A 21,634-nucleotide genomic window follows, 5' to 3' on the forward strand; every position below is an offset into this window, starting at 1 on the left:
TTACTCACAGTGAGTATTTTTTTAAATTTGGATTCGATCTTTTTCCCCCTGGCAGAAATACGCTTCCACAGCAGCCAAACTTTCACCTCTATGAGATCCGGAGCTGCTTTTGGAGGCGAGGAACACAAGATTCCCAGCATTCCCTCTGGACTCACACGGGTTTCCATACCAGGCCGATGAGGCCGCGCGGGACTTTGGCTGCGTTTAAGAGCTGTTAACCGTGCTGACACCTGGTCGGCCGGCGGTGAAGCAGGAGCCCAACAGAGAGGGGAAGGATAAACAGATTTACTGGTCTCAGGGCACCGCAGGGTTTCTACTTTAAATCCGAGAAAAATCTCCTGAGGTTTGGTCGCATTTCAACTTTTGTTTTTCTGGTAATTGCTCTGGAAATAAATATTAAGACTACACGAGCTCAGTTTGAAACTCATCTGTTTCTTTACAATATGTGGCTTCAAGAAGTAAAAAAAAAACAAAACCATAAAAATCTTCTTTTGGCCTCCGTACAGGAGGAATATTACCAATGCATTGCTTAACCCTTTGAAACTTGAGCAAACTGGCTTGATTTCTTTGGAAAGCATGGGGAGAAGGCAACGAGCAACTTAACATGACATGGCCCAAAAATTACCAAACCCCTCAAAAAAAACAAACAAACAAAAAAAAACCCCCAACAAAAACAAACATACAAAAACAAATAAAATAAACCAATAAAAAAAACAACTAAAATGTGTGAAAAAAATTCTATTATTTGTAACATAATTTTAAAAATAAAATTGTTATAATTATCAATATACTGTGATTTTTTTCCCTTTTTTTTTAATAATTTCACTATGAAGCTCATTTTTAAAAACTCATTTTTAGGTAATTTTCTTGTCAGCTTTTATTTTTGGGACATTTCTTGCCAAGGTGCTCACTGCCTTTCCCTACACGTTTTTAGGAAGAAATCAAACCAATGTGCTTTCAAAGGTTCAAAAAGCTTGTGAAAGGCGTCTGAACGCAGCACAAGAACAATGACGTCAGTCCAGGTTTCAAAGGGTTAAATCTGCAGTTTGTGCTCAATAACGCAAAAAAGGGAGCAAAGCGGTTATTTATTTAACACTGTTTAAGGTTTGGTTTGAGTGAAGGGTATTTAAATATCCGGTCGTTTCCGAAGCGTCCTGAATGGACGGAAATTCAGCTTTAAGGGGAAACTGGAAACAAATTCAGAGGTCGTAAACAAAGAAGGAAAAACCGAAGAAACAACAGTTAAAACTAAACAACCGGGAGGACCCGAAATCAAACTGCTGAGCAACAGATTCCACTGTTTTACACGCCTCGGTGCTCACAAACATCAAATAAGCACCAACATGTTGGTTTGTTTACTGTGTCCAAGGACGGCGAGACAGCAGGACGAGAGTTCAGACAGTGAATTCAAAATGTCTCAAAAAAAGAATTAAAACCTCCTCAGGTGATATATGATAAAACTGGCATGAATGAGAATATTATATATTTAAATATATATTTTAAACAAATGAATTCAGAACAGGATTAGAACTGAAAATTAAAATATGAATAAGGGACTGTTATTATTATTTAAATGGCTGTATTTTGTATCTTTTTCTTTGATTTTTTTGGTGATTTTAGGAACATTTTTGGCATTTTTTTTTCTTTAAACCTTTTTGTTAATTTGTAAATCTTTAGATTTTTTTTTTTTTTTAATTTTCCAGTTCTTTTTTCTTGAAAATTTGTTGATCGTTTTAAAAGAAAAAATCTTTGGCAGTGTTTTTCTTTAAAGATTTTCAACTTTTTTTCTTTTCTTTAAAATATTTTGGTGATTTATAAGGAAGATTTTTGGCATTTTTTTTTCTTTTCATTAAAATTGCTTGTTTTATTTTTGAGTCTTACTCTAATTTTCTTACTCTAACTCTAATGTTGGCAGTTTTTTAAGTTGTTTTTTTTCTTTAAACATTTTTGGTAATTTTGAAAGAAAACCCCTGAGCTTGCAGGTTTGACACCATTCATCACAGCCAGAAGCTGTAAAAATACAAATTATCGTTTGCTCTGCACAAAAAAAGTGACGTCGATCCAGGTCTCAAAGGGTTAACTCCAGTGAAAATGAAAATGACTTCTTTCTTCTGTCCTCTTCACCATCGGCTCAGCTGTTTCAGTCTTCATCGCGTCCACAAACCCAAGTGATCGCCCGTCCACGTCCACATGTTGAATTAACTCTTCAAACTATCAGTTTATCATTATTTCTTATAAACAATATTTTACAACTTTAACAAAGTTTTTTTCATGAAAAATCTTCTGTGATTTTTAAAGAAAAAAATGGCAGTTTTTTTTCTTTAAAAAGTTTAGACTTTTATTTTTCTTTAAAAATTTTTTGTGATTTTCAAAGCAGTTTTTGGTGATTTGTTTTCATATACATATATTTTTTTAATCTACCAAATCTTTTTTCCTTCACAAAGTTTTGCAGATTTTAAATAAAATGTTTTTGGCTATTTTTAGTATGGCTATTTTTATTTATTTTTTTTGATTTTTAAAGAAAATGCTCTTTCTTAATTTCTGTCTTTCCGCTCCCCCACTGGCTCAGCCTCCGTTTCAGTCTTCATCGTGGCCACAAATTCCGGCGATCGCCCGTCAAAGCTGCCGCCGCCGGACACGCCGCCATATTGAATTAGCTGTTAACACTATTTATTGTTTATCTTTATTTCTTATAAACAATATTGATGACGTTGACACCGTCTCCAGCAGCACAGTCGGACACACACAGAGGAATAGAAAATAAAATTAAATACACATTCTGACGGCTCGGGACAGAGCGCCGCTGATCTCAGGTCAGATCCTGCGAGCGGCGGGCGGGGCCGACCGCGGCCGACCGCAGCCGAGCGGCGACAGCAGCGCTGATCTCAGAGCGGCCTCCGAACCGCCAGCAACAAGAGCTCCTCCTGACCTGGACGCTCTGTCTCCGGTTTGTTTGTTTTTAACCAATCAGCAGCTTCATCAGGTGACACCAGGAGAGGGAGGGGCCTCCGCCGCCGCCCCGCCTCCAGGAGGAGCAGGAGGCGCCTCTCATTGGTGCAGAGGACGGCCAAAGTTTCGGCACCGCAGACCGCCGACGGTCCGCTCGGCTTCAGTCCCCCCCCCCTCCCCCCCTCCCCTCGACGGCGAGCCGGGCTGCGATTGGTGGAAGCGTGAGAGGGGGGCGGGGCTCACTGCTGTTTGGAGCGCCAGAACCGCGAGGCGATGGAGCCGAGGGAGAGTCCCTGCTTCTTCTGCTGGGAGAGCTCGGCCAGACGCTGCTCCTCCTCCTGACGGACACACGGACGCACAGACGTTAAAGGAGGTCCACAAATAAACAATAAACAACAAACAATAAACAACAAACAACAAATAAACTGCAGGAGGCGTCTGATTTCTCACCTGCGCCAGCTGAGCCTGACGGCGCTTAAACGCCTCGATGGGGTCGTCCTCCAGAGCGTAGTTCTCCAACACTGAACGCACGTCGTCCACGCCGCTCAGAGCGATGGCTGCCGGGAAGGAGGAGGAGGAGAACAAAGAGGAAGGAAGAAGAAAAGAGGAAGGAGGAGACAGAGACAGTGGAGTAGGAGGAAAAGGAGGAGGATAGGGAGGAAGAGGAGGAGGAGCAAGAGGAGAAAGAATAGGAGGAGGAGAAAGAGGAGGATGGAGGAGATAAAGGATAAAGTAGAGAAGGAGAAAAAAGAAGAGGAAGAAGAGATGGAGGAGGAGGAGAAGAAGCAGCGGGGGGGGGGAGAGACAGAGTAGGTGGGGGAGGATAAGGAGGAAGAAGAGGAAGACAGGAGAAGGAGGAGGAAGAAGAGGAGGACAGGAGGAGGAAGAGGAGGAGCAGTGTTTATTTGCTTTCTCAGTGAATGGAGGTGAGCAGACGTGTTTCTGGTTTCTGCAGCTCAGTGAATAAAAACTTCAATCAAACTCCTAAAAACAGAGGAGAGAAAAGGAGGCGCAGACGGAGACGGAGGAGGTCCGCTCGTCTGCGTCTGGCGTCTTACTCTTGAGGAAGTTGGCGAGGTCGTAGAGCGTCCGGTCCTCCGAGTTCCCGTCCCATTTCTTCAGCGCCATGCCATTAAAAGGCTGCAGGCTGAACGCCTCCCGCTTACAGTCCACCACGATCACCTTACTGGTGTCCCGGTTCAGACAGGACACGTCCTGGACAGACAGGGGACACACAGAGACACAGAGAGACGTCCAGGTGTTCAGACAAATGAATTAACAAGATAGAAGTCCCCACACACCTCAACCAAATACTTGAGAGATAAATAAATAAATAAACAAATAAATGTCTCAATTATATACTCAATCAATAAATAAATAATTAAAAAAATGTCTCAATCAAATACTCAATAAATACAAATAAATAAATAAATGTCTCAATCAAATACTCAATAACTAAATAAATAAATGTCTCAATCAAAATACTACAAAAAAATAAAATACATAAATGACTGAATAAATAAATAAACAAATAAATAAAAAGGGGGGTGTCATTTAAAACATTCTGAGTGGGGTCAATTTTCACAAATTATTACTAATATACGTAAACATATAAATTATTGATAAATATTTAAATGCAGCAGGAATATTAGTGCATTTACATAACTAATACAGACCCTGCTCTTCTAAAGGATTTTTTTAAATTACAAAATAAATAAATGAATAATAATAAAATAAAAATAAGACGAGAAAAAAACAAAATAAACAAACCAAAAAAAAAAAAAAAACCCAAACAAAACAAAAACCAAAACGCACAAAATCAAAATCATGCTGGGTGTTAAAAATCTAGAAAAAATAGAATAAAAATACAGTTTTTTGGTTTGTTTTATTCACACTGCCGCCGCTCCTCCTCCTTCATCTCCTCCTCCTCCTCCTCCTTCATCTCCTCCTCCTCCTCCTTCATCTCCTCCTCCTCCTCCTCCTTCTTCTCCTCCTCCTCCTCTTTCATCTCCTCCTCCTCCTCCTCCTTCCACTCCTCCTCCTCCTCCTCCCTCTTCTCCTCCTCCTCCTCCTTCTTCTCCTCCTCCTCCTCCTCCTTCATCTCCTCCTCCTCCTCCTTCATCTCCTCCTCCTCCTCCTCCTTCATCTCCTCCTCCTCCTCCTCCTCCTTCATCTCCTCCTCCTCCTCCTCCTTCATCTCCTCCTCCTCCATCCAAACATGAGCTGCGTTGACCTTTTTCAGGCCTCATCAAATTCGCAACTTTATTATCTCACTGATCCTTAATATTCAAATTAAAACACACACACTCACACACACACACACACACACACACACACACACACACACACACACACACACACACACACACTTTCTCTGGTTGCTCCAGCTGGTGACTATTGGTGTGTGTGTGTGTGTGTGTGGGACAGATGGAGAGGGACGCTGCTCGTTGTCTCTACCACCACGCTCATCTGGTGCCCAGCCCCCCAAAAACTGCTGTGTGTGTGTGTGTGTGTGTGTGTGTGTGTGTGTGTGCGTGTGTGTTGTGTGTAAACCCCAGTGGACACATTCGTCCATCCTCCTCACAACCAATGAATAAAAGGCATCTGTCTTCCTCTGCTGAGTGTGTGTGTGTGTGTGTGTGTGTGTGTGTGTGTGTGTGAGGCTATAACTCAAGCGTCTTCATACACACACACACACACACACACACACTTGTATAATAATGACATTTAAGTACATTCACCCCCATTTTCACCTCAAATGGTTCGGCCTGGTGAGGTCATGAGATCAATGAGCAGCGCTGATGATACAGAAAATAATATTTATATTTCTGACTTATTTTAACCCTTTAACAGGCACTGAAACTGCACGGTCGACATGTTTTTGCGATCGAACTGCTTCACTAAAAATTTGGCAAAACCTAGTTTCTTTTTGTGTTTTTATTATACTCTAATTCGGGTTTTTTTAATCATATTACATTGTCTATTTTTTACCATACATTTTAAACAGATTTTCTTACTAGATTCATTGCTATTTGTATTTTTTTTTAATTATTATTTTTAAATATATAGTTTGTTTCAATTTTATACCATACAGATTTTTAAAATAGATTCATTTTTATTTGTATCTATTTAATTCTGTTTATTTTTATTTGTTTATTGTATGAAGTTAGTTATTTTTAGATTTCTCTTATATTACATTTTACTCTCTTTACATTCATTATACAACATTTTCTTTTCTTAATAAATTGATGCATTTTGTTAACAACTCTGATTGATAATGTTGTGGTATGTTTTATCGATGCATTTGTTAGTGTGGGTGTTAAAGGGTTAAGGGTCGCAGGTCTGAAACATTAAACTGTGTTCTGGGTTAAACACACATATTTAAAAAAAAAACCAAAAAAAAAAAACAACCAAAAAAACAATCTGTAACTTTGCATCAATAAAGAAATTGCTAAGAAATGTTAAAGGTGACAAAAAAAGAGAGAGGGAAAATATTAGAGCTGATCAAATAAACTATAATAATAATTATTATTTCTATATTTAAAAATAGATTACAGAAAAAATATCATATATATAAATTTAATTTAATTCACATTTCCATTTTATGTTCTTTTACTTTTGTTTATTTTTGTGCTATTTTCAGGTGATTTTCTTGTAAATTTTTCACTAATTTCCTCTTGGTTTTTGGGTAATTTCTTACCATTGCCTATTTTCAATGTTTTTGTGAAAAATCAAGCCGATTTGCTCAGGGTTCAAAGGGTTAACAAGCTAAAGTCCACTTAAAATGTAGAGTGATTCGTTTGCATGAGGATTAACCCTTTGAAATCTTTTTTCAAAAATATTGGAAGAAGGCAAAGAGCAACAAGAGAATAAATGACCCTGAAATTTGTAAAAAGTACAAGAAAATGATCTGAAATTAAAATCTTTTTTTTCAGCTAATTTTTGGGTCACACACATTTGCAAGTTTTTGAGAGAAATCCAGGCGATTTGCTCAAGTTTCAAAGGGTTTAAAATAAATCAGCTTTCTTATTTTTTAAATTCATTTTCCTCTTAAGTCCAATATTTATTTGCAAACACAATTTAAAAGATGAAAATATTATTTCACTCTGTATTTATATTCATATATGTTATGATATTTATTTGAAGGGTTGTAATTTAGTCTACAGCTTTTAGAGGGATAAATTAAACGTGTCGCTGACGCAGGAAACACACATTATCTCCATTAAACTCCTGACGGTGAACTCTGCACCGACAGCCGGCCGCAATCATAAAAACAACAAAGTTTGAAGACAGTTAATCCAACTGTTGTGTTTCCTCTGCAGCCAACAAACAATAAGACGTCTGATGCTCAGATGCAGGCCAGCAAACAATAGCTGCACGTTGGTTTATCAGAGGCTGAAGACGGGTCAACACTGTCATTAAACCAGGAATTAATGATATTAAAGAACAGACGCACTTTTTAGCTTTTCAGAGACAACAGTTCTGACAGGATGTCAGACAGCAGAGACGAGTGAAGCTTATTGTGTTGAAATTTAAAAATTTAGAAGAAACTGTCAAATAAAGTGAACTGTAAAGTAACTGTAAAGTTTGTCCAGAGGTGGGCACCACAGGAAAGACCAATTTCTCAACCTTTTTCACGTTAAGGAGCCCTGAAGTGACAAACATGAAGTGACGGACCCCCATCTGAGAAGATGTTGGTAGTTAGATGTGACTGAGACCAGAATCCTGGATCAACGTCACTTTTCGTGCTTCATTCAGACACCGCTCACACGTCATTTCAACCTTTGAAACGTGGGCAAATTGGTTTGATTTCTTCAAAAAAACATGGAAAGAAAAGGCAATCAGCAACTTAGTATGAAATGCAAACTGCAAAAAAACAACAAAAAACAGTAAAATGTGACAAAAAATGACCTCAAATTTAGCTTTAAAAAGAAAGAAAAAAAATATCCAAGCAAAAATATACTGTTTAAAATTAGGCTACAGGAATATACAAAATATATATTATATTATAATCATTATTGTTTTAATTTTTATTATTTTTTATTAAATCCTTTTTTTGCATTTTAATTTTCATTTCATTTTCATTTTTTCTAATGCAAATTTTAGGTCATTTTCTTATATTTTTTATTATTTTCTTGCTAATTTTTGGGTCATTTCTTGTTAAGCTGCTAATTGTATTCTTTCCATCTTTTTTCCTTCTTTTTTTTCTCAAGTAATCAAGCCAAATTGCTCAAGTCTCAAAGGGTTAAGGAGAAAACCGAGGAGGAAGTGAAGCCTTTGATCAGAATAGTGTCTCTTATGCTTCTTACTCACACTGCACTCACTTCTGTAGCAGATTAAATAGTCAAAATAAACCCTTAAAAACTCCCTCAAGGACCCCTGGGGGTCCCCAGACCCCTGGGGGTCCCCAGACCCCTGTTTGAGAACCACTGCACTTCAGCGAAGGACTAACCTAAATAACAAGTTCCTACTCTAGTTTTTAGCCCTCACATTAGTGCTCCACCGTCTGCATTTTGACTAAATAATGTTATTAATGAGGTTTAAAAACAGATTTTTTCAATATGAGAACGTTTCAGAAACCTTGAAGGACAATTTTCCACCTAAGTAACCAAGTAACTTTGTTATAAATAAAATTTCAGGTAATTTTCTTGTATTTTTAACTAATTTATATTACCTTAAAAAGAAATGATTTAGTAATTTATTTATTTTACTAATTTTCAGGTAATTTTCTTGCATTTTTATCTAATTTCTAGCTAATTTTAGGGGGCTTTTCTTCTTTCATTTCTCATTGCTTTCTTCCCATACTTTTGAATGAAATTAAGCCAATTTACTCATTTTAAATATGATGTCACAGAATTATTTGAATATTTTTAAGCACTTTTCCCAAGTCTGTCTCAAGTTTCGTTTGCCTCTCTTCCATTTAACTTTCTATTTCTTTTTTTGTATTATTATTTATTAATTTGTATTTACTTATTTAAGTTTTTACACCACAACTGGAGACGATCTAAGAATAAATGTGGGTGTCTGTAGTCAAATATTTATTTATTGTTTTGTTTTTTTTTTACTTTTGCACAACACAAACCCAGATTGTGCAGATTGTGTTTTTTTGTGCGCGTGTGCTACAAACTTTAATGTTATGCAGTTTTATTCTGAGCGATAAGGAGCTTGTATGTTTGGATTAAAACCGTGGCTGGCAGCAAAATGCACATCCACAAAGCGACATTCAGCGACTTTCTCCCGACATGCGCGGCGTAATAACTCTCCCTGAGCATATGGAGCATTAATAACTCTCTCTTAGCATCTGTTGCGCTCGGCGCTGTCTGTCTTGGCGTTATGGAGATGAGATGATAAGTGTGTCTTCGCTCTGGGAAGTAGGTTAACCAGCTCCTTACAACCTCCAGACTGTTCGTCAATAAAAACCCTGAAGATGACAGTTGGAGGGAGACAGAAGGAGGAGGAGGAGGAGGAGGAGGAGGAGGAGGAGGAGGGGGAGGAGGGAGTGGAAGAAATTAAGGAAAAGAGAGGAGGAAAGGAAGGAAGGCCGGAGGGTGAAAGGAGGTGAGATAAGAGGAAGAGGCTGAAGGTTAATGAGGCCTGAGAGGGAGACGGAGGAGGGAGGGGGAGGTCTATTGTGGAGAAGAGGAGGAGGAGGAGGAGGAGGAGGAGGAGGAGAAATCAATGGCAGCAGCAGAAGGCAGCCATGGTGAGCGGACACGGGGGTTAAAGCAGCCTGTGGTGTTTACAGGTGTTTCATCAACTTTATTTGTCTCGTAAAGAAAAGTTTCCAGAAACATCTGAGCGGCTCCGGATTAATTAAAGTGACAAAACGATCAGACTTTCCTCAGAAAACACCTTTTAGAAGTAAATAAGTCGTTTTTATGTGTCGGTAATAAAGTGCTCAGAGTCGAGTAGAGCTGAGGTCACGCGGAGCATCTGAGAGTGTTTATCATCATCAGGTTTTAATGAAAGTCATCGGTTTTACATGTTATTGTCATTAATGATTGCAATGTGTTTTACTGATACCCAACAGGCATTTAACAGAAGAATACAAAATGCCCCCATTAATAAAAATATCTAAAATACATATATATATATTTCCATTTATATGTCTTTTTTTTTTTAAATAGACTCGCTTATTACTGATGCGTTTTATTTTTTGTTAAACAGCAAAATCTACAACATCCAACAAGGAGAAAAAATCTAACAAAAAAAGATTCCTCATTCAAATTTTTCAGTTTTTATATACAGTATGTAAAAATATTTTTTAATAACTTAATTTTTTTAATTCATATTTGTTTTATTAACCTACCGTACTTTATGTATTTTTTGACTTTTTATTTGAATTTATAAAAAAAAACAGTATATCTACAACATCCAAGAAGGCATTAAAAAAAGAAAAAATCTAAATAAATAATTATTTCGACTCATTTAAACATTTGAAAATTTCAATTTTTATTAAGCTTAACGTAGATTTTAAATATCTCAATTATTTTCACTAATGTTTCCTTTTTAAATGGACTTGCTTTTACGTGGTGTAATCCTTTTATTTATTTTACTCATGTCTTATTTTATTTTGTAGTTTTTTTTTGTCTTTTTATTTGTATTTATTTGACATTTTGCATCCTGCATCTTGTATTTTTTTTTTTGCTCCTCAATTTTTTTCTCATTTTTTTTTCTTTTCTAGTTATTATTAAAATGATTGTTTTTCATGTCATTATTGATATTCATGCATTTCTTTTACCCCGTGCAGCTTAATTTCTTTATTTTTTATTACATCTTTCACACTGAGCAGGAGAAAATGTTTGTGCAGCATAATAAATGAACAAATGTACAGCAAATAAAAACTTAAAAGTCTACATAAAAATTAGTTTTATGTCTTTCAAACTGGTTATAAACTGACTGCAGCGACTTTCAGACTCCGATGGAAGATTAACTGTTATGTTTTCATGCAGTAAAAACTAGACGTGAGCGTGCGCGCGCACACACACACACACACACACACACACACACACACACACACACACACACACACACACACACACGCACACACGCACACACACACACACACACACACACACACACACACACACACCATACCTTAACGTGATGCCCCTCCATGTAGTGTGTTGCATCTCTGAAGAGACGGTACATGACGAAACCCTGAGGATCGATGCTGTCGATCAGAGGATACGCCGTCTGGACACACACACACACACACTTTACTGTCAGAAATAACACATCGTAAACCTGTAAAATCAAAATCAAAATCCTTTAAACAAACTTTACGTGTTGAATCAAAGTCACGTCGCTCTGTAAAAGATTTCCTCTTCTGTTTCTGTGTCACAATAAACTAAATATTTGAAATACTTGTTGGTTTTCAGAAAAAACAAACAGAGACGACTGGTTGCTATGTAGACTACATTCGAATGTAGGTCACGAAATTGTCTCGGGTGCTCACGGAAAATAACAGGATGAAACAAGAAGGAAATCCAGGCTTTCAAAAGTGTGAAAAACAAGGAGAAAATTACATTAATCACTAAAAAAAGTGCATGATTTATGGTGATTGATTGTAATAGAGGCCTTTTAATGTAATTTCTTATAATTTTTCACACTTTTGGGGTGCCTGGATTTCCCTCTCCTTTTATTTGCAGGTTTTTGACTGATGGAGACAAATTATGAGCATTTTCATATATTTTAAATCAACAAATTAATGCTTCAATTAATAATAATAATAATAATAATAATAAACTTTATTTGTATAGCACCTTTCATATAAGAAATGCAGCTGAATACGCTTTACAGGAAAGAGCTGAAAAGCACCAAGTAATTCACATCAAAACACAATAAAACCTGCATGTAAAAATAAAATAAAATCAGAATAGAATTCACAGAATGCATCTTCACACGATAAAATCCACTTTATAAACTAGAAAATTAATGAGAATAATCTTCAGATTAATCAAAAACTAAAACACAATTATCTGCAGTTCTTATAATAAAAATAAGTGACTCAAGTTTGGAGTGCCGACAGAAAACCTGACCGTCGTTTTTTATTTTGGGGTTTGTTGTTTGTTTCAGATGACCGTAAACAAGTCGACACACTTCACACACAAACAGAGCGGACGACTCGTTAGCATGTCAAAGGACGGAGGACGCGAACGCGTGAACACAGCAACAATTAGCAGCGTTTATCCCAAAATAATCGGACACATAACACGTCAAAACAAAGAGATTTAGCATGTTGATCGGTGAGCTTTAGAGGTGACGGGAGGCAAAGTCGGTTTCCTCCTGTTTCCCTTCTTTGTGCTAAACTTACTGCTGCTTCGAGAGAGCGTCTAAACACGTTTCCCAAAAAATGTCAAACTCCTCCTTTTACAAAATTCATTTTAAACACCAAACTAGATCTTCTGCAGTTTTATTTCTGTGAGAAATTGCAATAAAGTGAGTTTTTATGTGACAAAAATCTTCCTTCAGTGACTCCAGATCCCTAAAAAGTCTTAAATTAATTTATATAAAAATAAAGCCTTAACTGGCATTAAAATGTCTTAAATCAATCTTTCAAAAGTTGTAGGAAATTTTTAGAATTTTTTGTTCTTCAGATGTTGTATTTTTAAAATCTAAAAAAAAATAAAAATCTATTTTTTAAAAAATAATTTACTGATTGCCTTTTGCATTAATCATAAAAATACAAAAAAATCTATAAAAACATTTACTTTAATTTATACAGACATACGTATATATATTTATATCCTAATTATTATTTCTTTTTTAAAGACTTGCTTTTACATGATGTGATTGTTTTTTTATGTTTAATGTTTTTTTTTTGTTTCATTGCTTTTACTGTTTTTTTTTGTCTTTTTATTTATATTTATTTAAAAAAGCAAAATCTGCTACGTTGTAGAAGGAATAACAAAAATCTAAATAATAATTTTTTCCTCATTTATAATTGGACATTTGTAACACATATTTTTAAATATCTTAATTATTTTCGGTGATACTTTTTTATTAAAGACTGTGTCGTCTTTATTTATGTGATTTACGTTTTATTTTAAGTAATTTTGTGGTTTTTACTGTTGTTTGTTTTAATATTTGTATTTATCTAAAAATACCAAAATGTCCAATGTCCAAGAAGGAATAACTCATATGCTTTATGTTACACATTTAGGCAAAAATAACCCTAACCATGAGGGATTTATGTCAGCTGATGTTTATTTTTTTCCATTAATTTTAGTTATCATAAAACTGGTATTAAATTTGATTCTGTGTGGCAATAAAATGTCTTTTAAAGACGTAAATCTGGCTTTCTTTAGGCTGCAGGATCCCTGTCACAACTTTCTAAATGCAGCTAAATTTAGAACAAAGGCTGCTCATCAAACTGTTATTGTTGTTGATATTAAAAAGACTCCTGAAGTGTGTTTACGCGGCAGCTTTCTGCTCCTGACGACAGTAAACGACAGTGAAGCCGCCGCCGATAAAACAACAACAGATCAGCATGACAGTCAAACCTTTGAGGGCTTTTTTACTCATAAACACATCTTTGTGTGTGTGTGTGTGTGTGTGTGTGTGTGTGTGTGTGTGTGTGTGTGTGTGTGTGTGTCTCACCATGCCGGTCTCTGCAGTGAAGATGACGATCTCGTAGAGCGGTGCAAGCTGCTGGAACAGGTAGTCGATGCCCGGACGTTTCTTAAACCGCCAACCTGTCGACAACTGAGAGACGCGAAAGGAGACGGAGTAAATAGATGATCAATGTAATCAATATTTCAGAAGCATCATTTAAAATTAAATCAGACTTTTACTCTTTAAACTGAGACTAAAGCTACAAAATAATACATATATGCACGTATATATATATATATATATATATATATATATACACACACACATATATATACTACTATTATTACTACTACTACTAATAATAATAAATTATTATTATTAAATGATAAAACATGCATACATTTTATCATTTAACAATAATAATAATGTTATCCACACATACACACACACACATATAAATACATATATACACAGCACTACTTCTTATCATAATAATAATAATAATAATAATTATCATTAAATGATAAAACATGCATCTGGTTTAAGCTAGAAAGTCTTGTAAAGACCGATACTTTTGAGGTATAAAGTACGATGAGCTGAACTTATAACACTTCAAATAAATCACAGCTGTGCCATGTTTCTACAGTTATGCAAATTTACATTTTATACAATAAAACCTTCAAAAAAAACCTTCCTTTGAGGGAAAAAAGAGCTGATGTGTTATTTCACGTTTGTTTGGAGCAGAACACGAAATAAAGACTGCAGATGAGACGGAAACTCATCTTTACATAAACGTCATCCATCGATCAGTTTTGCCTGTTTTACCCATGATCGGTCGAGCTTGTTGAACTGGCGGAGGAGGCAGAGTGAGAGAGAGCTCTGATTGGCTGTTGGGCTGATTTCAATCATGTAGTTTCTCCTTCAGCGGGCGTTCAGACGGGCGTTCACACGGGCGTTCACACGGGCGTTCACACGGAGGTCACAACAGATTCAGGTGTTTCATCAGACGCCAAAACGCGGCACATAAAACTCTGACAACAGATTTTTATGATTCTGGAAGGTTTTTACGGCTGCAATTATTTTATTTTTCCGCCAAAACAATCATGAGGTAAACAGCAGAACTGGTGATTTAACTTGAACTTGGTGTTTTTAAATTTGTGTTAATGAAACTTGTTTGTTCCTGTTTTTTTCCGGTCCAAAATTTTATGTTTCCAGTAAATTCTCCGTCTGATATTAGACCGTTTAATTTTTAAATGCTGCCTTGTGTGACTCATTTTGAATTTGGGCTGGCCATGTAATGTAATTTTACAGGTGTGAGTCCCGGCCCAAAACTTGTGATTAAGATCCACAAAAACGTATTCGAACTTTAAGTTATGAAAACACGACTTTGATAAAGCCTCCAAAGCCTGATGTAACAGTCTGTGTGTATTTGTGACAAGTTTAACAAACACAACATCAACAACACGAGTGCTGCCAGACCTGTGTGTGTGTGTGTGTGTGTGTGTGTGTGTGTGTGTGTGTGTGTGTGTGTGTGTGTGTGTGTGTGAGTGTAGTGATAGCAAACAGTGTTTTTCCACAGTAAAAAAAAGTTTTCTTTGGTTTGAGCTCAGACTCTGAGGACTCTGGATAATGAGCCGCAGCTGTGATTACAGCTATAAAATAACGGTGACAGTTAGAGCGGTTACTGCTAGTGTGTGTGTGTGTGTGTGTGTGTGTGTGTGTGTGTGTGTGTGTGTGTGTGTGGTCGGAGGGTGAAAAGAGGACATGAAGTTGTGTGTTGCAATAGATAATGACAGATTAAAGTGTGTGTGTGTTTGTGTGTTTGTGTGTGTGTGTGTGTGTGTGTGTGTGTGTGTGTGTGTGTGTGTGTGTGTGTGTGGCAGGAAGGAGGGTTCAAATGGTGCTGCAGGTGAAGCTACTTCTCTGTGTGTGTTTTTAACAGGCAGCAGGTGTCGAGTTACGGCTGCTGCACACCTGTCAGGTAGGTGGACTGTGAGTGTGTGTGTGTGTGTGTGTGTGTGTGTGTGTGTGTGTGTGTGTGTGTGTGTGTGTGTGTGTGTGTGTGTGTGTGTGTGTGTGTGTCTAAAGGGGGAAGCGTCTCAGCACACAAGAAGACAAGTCGACAGGTGGTGGGACACACCTCCGACACACTCCACATCCCCCACCTGTCCCATTAAACCATTAACTTCACCTCCACATCTTTTTTTCTTCTTCATCTCTTTAACTGTCATCCTGTTTTCTTCTGCTTTTTTCTATGATGCAAATGTGTCACTAAATAATAATGAAAATTCAACCGTTTGAACAAGGGTCCTACATCTTAAGGCAAGTTAGACTTAAGTCTTTTAAGGGTTTTATCTTTGAGTTTTTGGGGGCAGAGGGTTTCATAAAGTCGACTTTAGAAGAACGTGCAAAGCCCGTAACAGATTATATTTTATAAAACACGGTGAGAGCTCCTGTGTTGGCGGTGCGGCGTGCGTGAGGAGACGTACCGACCACTCGGGGTGCAGCAGGACGTCGGTGAGCTCCAGCACCAGAGTGTAGGGGGGCTGGTAGTACGGCTCCTTCAGGGGGTCGGGCAGCAGCTTCGGGCTCGTCGGCTCGATGATCATCTGAACGTCACGGACACACAGAAAGACAGAAGGATCAATCAGCTGGAATATTGATGTTTTTCATCTTTACTTCATGTATTTTTTTATAATAATTACTACAGACCGATACTGATTTTATGGGGGGAAAATTCACTGCTTACCGATATGGCGACCGATAAAGTGAATTTTTTTAACGGAAATAAAAAATAGATAATTTCTGTGTGGACTGTGCAATGATTTTATGACTACGCAAAAGTACTCAGAAGGCTGCTTTTTTAACATTAAACAGAAAACAAAAATAAAGAATAAATAAGAATAAAATTAAACATCAGCGTTGTGTTCAGCACCAGTTTTCACTGACCATTCAAATAAAGAATATAAAAATAAAATACACATCAGTACTGTATGCTCTGTGCTGACCATTTAAATAAAAAATAAAAACAATAAAATAATTAGCTAAATAAACATCAGTACTGTTCTGTATCATAAAACCATTAACTTCACCGCCATTTTTTTTAACCGTTAACCTGTTTTCTTCTTCTGTTTTTTTTCTATGATGCAAATGCGTCACTAAATAATACTAAAAATGCAAACCATTGCACAAGCTTCCTACAGCTTAAGGCAAGTTAGATTTAAGTCTTTTACAGACATTTTTAATGCCATTCGGAATTAAATATTAGACCAATTTTCCAAAATAAAAATAAAATCAATAAATACATACTGACATACATTTCTCATGGTTAGGGGTTAATTTTACCTAAATGTTTAACATAAAGCATATGAGTTAATCCTTCTTGGACATTATAGTCTTTATAGTTTTTAGTTTTTTTATCGGCCGATATTAGAAAAAATATACACATACTCGGATATGCTTCAATATGTCTGTGAAAGGCTCATATCGGCCGATAATGTTGGTTGACCGATAAATCAGACAATAATTACAGAAAAAAACAATATAATTCAAACAGTGTATTTGTCTTTCTATCTCGGCACCTCTGCCAGCAGCTTTTTAGGCACCAAGCGTTGCCATTTTTTGGCGACTTGTTGCTATTTTGCAGTCGGGAGTTTAAGTAATCTAAACCAGGGATTTTAAGCCAAAACAAGGTCTCTCTCTAATCATGATCGTGTGGTTATTTTGCCTAAATCACACAACAAATGAACCCTTTGAAACCTAGATCGACACATTTATATAATTTTTTGTTTATGTCTTTGAGTTTTTGGCCAATTTTTGCAGCGTTGCTCCTTAAGTTGCTCATGCCTTCTTCTCATGTTTTCGACAGAAATTAAGCCTATTTCAGGTTTCAAAGGGTTAACCACAGCTTTGCTCTAACGTAGTGTTGAAATGTAATGCATCGGCTGCTGCTTGTTGAGCAGTTGGACAGAAACCCTTCATCCAAAAAATGATTTATCTGTAAAGCCGTTCAGACACGCAGAGCTCTGCTGGCCGGATATTACAAACTTTTCGACGGCAGTGACTTTCTTAACACCTTCAGATGAGGAAGTTGGCAAGTCTGAGAAAATTCTAACAGCCGAAGAGATGGGAGATATTTTTGAGTTAACTGGAGTCTATATCATCTTATGTTGACACTCTGAAAAACCCAAAAGGGAAGACGGGATATGCCCATCTCAAAGTATGCTACAGAATATACATTCATGAAAGTTTTTTAATGGCGAAACTTCTCCGTGAATACTGCAGGAAAACCCCAAAACTATAATCTGAATACTGCATATAGCTCCTTCAAGCTGATGGTTCACTTTAATTAATAATTACAGTTTCCCGTCTAATATCTGCTAAGTTTCCACAGTAACGTCTGACTCAAATGCTCAATGTTAATTCTGGTAATTCCCAAAAAAAATAAAAAAAATAAAAAAAAGTGAATGGATTAGTTTTTGTGAATCGCCTTTTCTAAGAGTGTGAAGTCAGAAACAGAAAACATCTCATGATGTGAAGGACTGCTCATTGACAGAATAATGATTTATTACTTAAACTTTTTAACAAATACTGAATTCATATATCCAAAGAGTCCTAAATAATTCTGGACCATTTAAAGAGCCTATAATTATTCATCTTCTTCATTTTATTCTGTAATTTTTTTGTTTATTTCAATTTATTTTAAAACAGTTGATGGTTTAAAACCTTTTTTTGGTTTTTCTGCATGTCATATGTCAGATTTATGCACATACTTCCCTCATTATGTATAATTAACATGATTCTGTTTATGTTGTGTAAACCTTAGCTTCTTACCTCTCCTGCACTTGTTTTTGTTTATTTTTAAGTAATGTATTTATGAGTATATAAAAGTGCATGAAAAAGGTGTAAATGTGTATGAATAAATATATCTGTGTACATATCAAGACATTTAAACTGTGTGCCTGCTTTTAAGAGCTAAAAGTTCATGTACAATTATTGTTATTTACAAAGTTTTTAAATTCTTTTTAAGTCTTTTTTCTTTTTACATATGTATGTGGATTGAAAAAAATAAACTAGAAAATGAATTTCTTGCCGAAAACTTGCACCTGAATGCTGACAGCTGGAATTACAAATTATTGTTGAAAATACAGAAATTTTACAGGGCAAACTTAACAGACTGCACTGCTAAGAAACCTCGAAACTGAAGTAAAAACTGGCAAAGTTGGAAGCTGAACTGCATTACCTAAAGAAGCTAAAGATTAAATACATTGCCATAAAAGCTGGAAGCCAAACAGCGTGGATGTATATTTATATTGTGACCTTTTAAAGCTTAAATGAAGCCTGTATCTATGGATAATGCTGGAAATTGTAAATGCACTCTGAAATTATCTAAATTTATGATAATAATAATATATTTTAATAATGATAATACATATATTTTAATAATGATATTACAGCCGCTCCAGCGAGGACATGTCCAACAGCTCGCTCAAACCGCGGACATGTCCGACAGCCCGCTTCAGCGCATAAATGTCCAAAAGATGGCTCCAGCGGACATGTCCAACAGACAGTCCGGACAGTCCGCTGATGTGCTTGAGCTCGGATATGTTAAAAATTATAATAACAGTTTACTCCAGCACGGACATTCGCCCGAGCGCGAATATGTCCAACAGCCCGCTCCAGTGCGGACATGTCCAACAGCTGGCTCCAGTGCAGAAATGTGCCACAGCCTGCAAGCGTGGACATGTCCAACAGCCCGCTTTAGCGCTAAATGTGCGACAGCCTGCTCCAACTGGAGCAATTCCTGTCATCGCGCACGAACCAATATGCACGGAGGTGGCCGTTAATAGCGCCCAAACTTTCTGGTGAAATGTTCCATAAACTAGTGAAAGGTGTCTGAAAGCAGCACAAGAAGAAAAGTAATGTGGGTCCAGGTGTTAAAGGGTTAACGTCATATATTTTATAATACAATTATTATTATGCAAACTGATGAAATAATCAGAATTGTCTCTGCTTTGCCATGAATAAACTTTGGTGAGGAAAACATGTACTTACTCATGAAGCAAGAAAGAGTCTAAAAGTGTTGTTTTAAAAAACCCATATGGTACTTTACATTAGTCCCCAAATTTCCAGCAAAAACACCCTCTGAAGATTTATCCTCAGCTCTATTATTACTCTTACTTATAAATTCATTTTAGATGAAGTTTGTTGGCGTCCACTCACCTGTCTGTAGTCCTTGAAATATTTGAAAGTTCTTTTCAACTGTTGGACGACGGGAGGATCTACGAGGCAGAAAGGAAACAACATAGAGAGAAAAAAGGTCAACAAATGTCTTTCAGGGTCTTAAATATACATTAAATTATTTAATTCCACCAAAACAAGTAAACGAATCCTCCTGCATGTTCAGGTTTTACTGAGGATAAATGAATGAAAATATAAATTAGTTCAACGATAAAGTGGTTAGATCCCCTCCAATACAGACCGAGGTGAATCAGAATAAGCACATCTGTAGTCTTACTGGGTCCTAAAAACTACAACTCCCTCAGGAGCCACCATCACTAACAGATGATAACATCTGAGGAGCTGATGAGCCTGTCTGGACCCCGAAAAACAAACCAAGCTAAATGTGAAAATACTGAATATCAACGCTGAAATTTGCCTTCAGTTTCACCATAAAATACATGATGATGGCGAGCAGCCGAAGGAAAGATGATGAGGATAACGCCATTTACTCGGGAATAAATCATCAGTGTGGAAATGTTTTGTTTTTGGAGAAACTGCGAGTCAACAGACGTCATATGTAAACAAAAGCTGTTCTGGTCAAGATATTAGTAGAGGAAAAGTTCGCTAGCCGGTAAGCTAATTTCTGCAATGTAAAATGCCGTAGGCTTATGCTAATAACGTTAGCATGTTGTGTATGTGGAGGAAATTTGACCTACAAAAGTCAGTTGTTTTGTCTATGATCCTCGACAGATATTATTGAGTTTTACACTTTAATGAAAAGATCTTGTTGTTAATCCACGTTTTGAGGATGTTGGGAAAAGTTTGTCTTCAAGTCAGACACACCTGAAGTTTTAGGAAAAAAGATCATGGTTTGAATTAAAATGAAAACATTTTTTTCCAGAAAGCGTTTTCAAACAGAATGAACCAATTTTAATTATTTCCAATTATTATTATGTATGTTTATCTTTTCTGGCCAAAAGCAAAGAAAGGGATGGCAGCTTCTCCTTTAACAGACTGTATTAAATTACAAATGTGTTAAATCTTTGTTAAGCAGATAATATCGATCACAGGCCCCTAAATCGAATCAAATCGAAACTGTGGTAGACTTTGTGATATTGGCAAATATCGTATCGTTGTCCAAAGTATCTATATAATATCGTATCACAATGAAACCAGTGATTCACACCCCTACTTACTACTGTTAACTAATAAATGGCGCTTGTAGAAGTGTTTTATAAAACAAATATCACACTCGACATCGTGCTGTTGGACTGATTATCTTCAGCACTCGGCCTTCGTGCCTACGACCGAATCACAGCCGCGATGATATACAATACAACAGCACGACCTCGAGTGTGATCTTGCTTAAGTCATTTTTGGACATCTCCTGGGACACTTGGTCTGTGGGTTAGGGTCAGAGGGTGAGGAGTCTGGGAATGGGGTTTGAGTTACCCCTTAAATTTGTTATAAAACATTGTTTCAGGCCTGTTGGACAATTTCAAGTCAAGTCCAATATACTAAATATGTATGAGGCCAAACATTGTGCATTTTTTCCAAATGTCCGTGTTACATAAAGCTCATACTAAATAATAAAACAGGACTCACTGATGTATAAATATGAACGTCAATAACTGATGTCAAATGTAATAAACCACAACTGAAGCTGCACTAAATGTACGAGATGCTCATTGACATTTTATTTTTGGTGCAAAGCTGGATGAGCTGTGATTGGTCGGAATGACGACCCGACGCTAAGCTGATCACGGTTATCAATCATCAGTGAGGTGATCAAACCTGCAGCCCCAAAAAACTGATCGATGAGGCCGACCTGCTGATGTCGCGCTGATAAGCCAGCTAGCCGCTGCTAATAACACCTACAGCTGTCAACGCGCTAATGACTAATAAT

At 36.8% G+C, this 21,634-nt stretch overlaps 1 protein-coding gene across 1 annotated transcript in view; it reads right to left on the bottom strand.

The window, feature by feature from the left end:
* Positions 1-2,664: 2,664 nt before the first annotated feature.
* The window catches only part of timm50 (translocase of inner mitochondrial membrane 50 homolog (S. cerevisiae)), a 44,722-nt gene continuing 25,752 nt past the window's right edge, over positions 2,665-21,634 (bottom strand). Inside the window, exons 5-11 of the mRNA XM_088078472.1 lie at positions 19,729-19,787; positions 15,996-16,115; positions 13,552-13,656; positions 11,047-11,145; positions 4,008-4,164; positions 3,400-3,506; positions 2,665-3,287 (exon numbers count right to left, since the gene is read on the bottom strand). Of these exons, the coding sequence (XP_087934598.1) occupies positions 3,189-3,287; positions 3,400-3,506; positions 4,008-4,164; positions 11,047-11,145; positions 13,552-13,656; positions 15,996-16,115; positions 19,729-19,787 (746 nt within the window). The 3' untranslated portion in view covers positions 2,665-3,188. The remainder of the gene's footprint in view (positions 3,288-3,399; positions 3,507-4,007; positions 4,165-11,046; positions 11,146-13,551; positions 13,657-15,995; positions 16,116-19,728; positions 19,788-21,634) is intronic.

Source organism: Plectropomus leopardus, chromosome 6, assembly GCF_026936395.1.
Source record: "Plectropomus leopardus strain MGB_pleo_1.0 chromosome 6, ASM2693639v1, whole genome shotgun sequence".
Taxonomy (NCBI): domain Eukaryota; kingdom Metazoa; phylum Chordata; class Actinopteri; order Perciformes; family Serranidae; genus Plectropomus; species Plectropomus leopardus.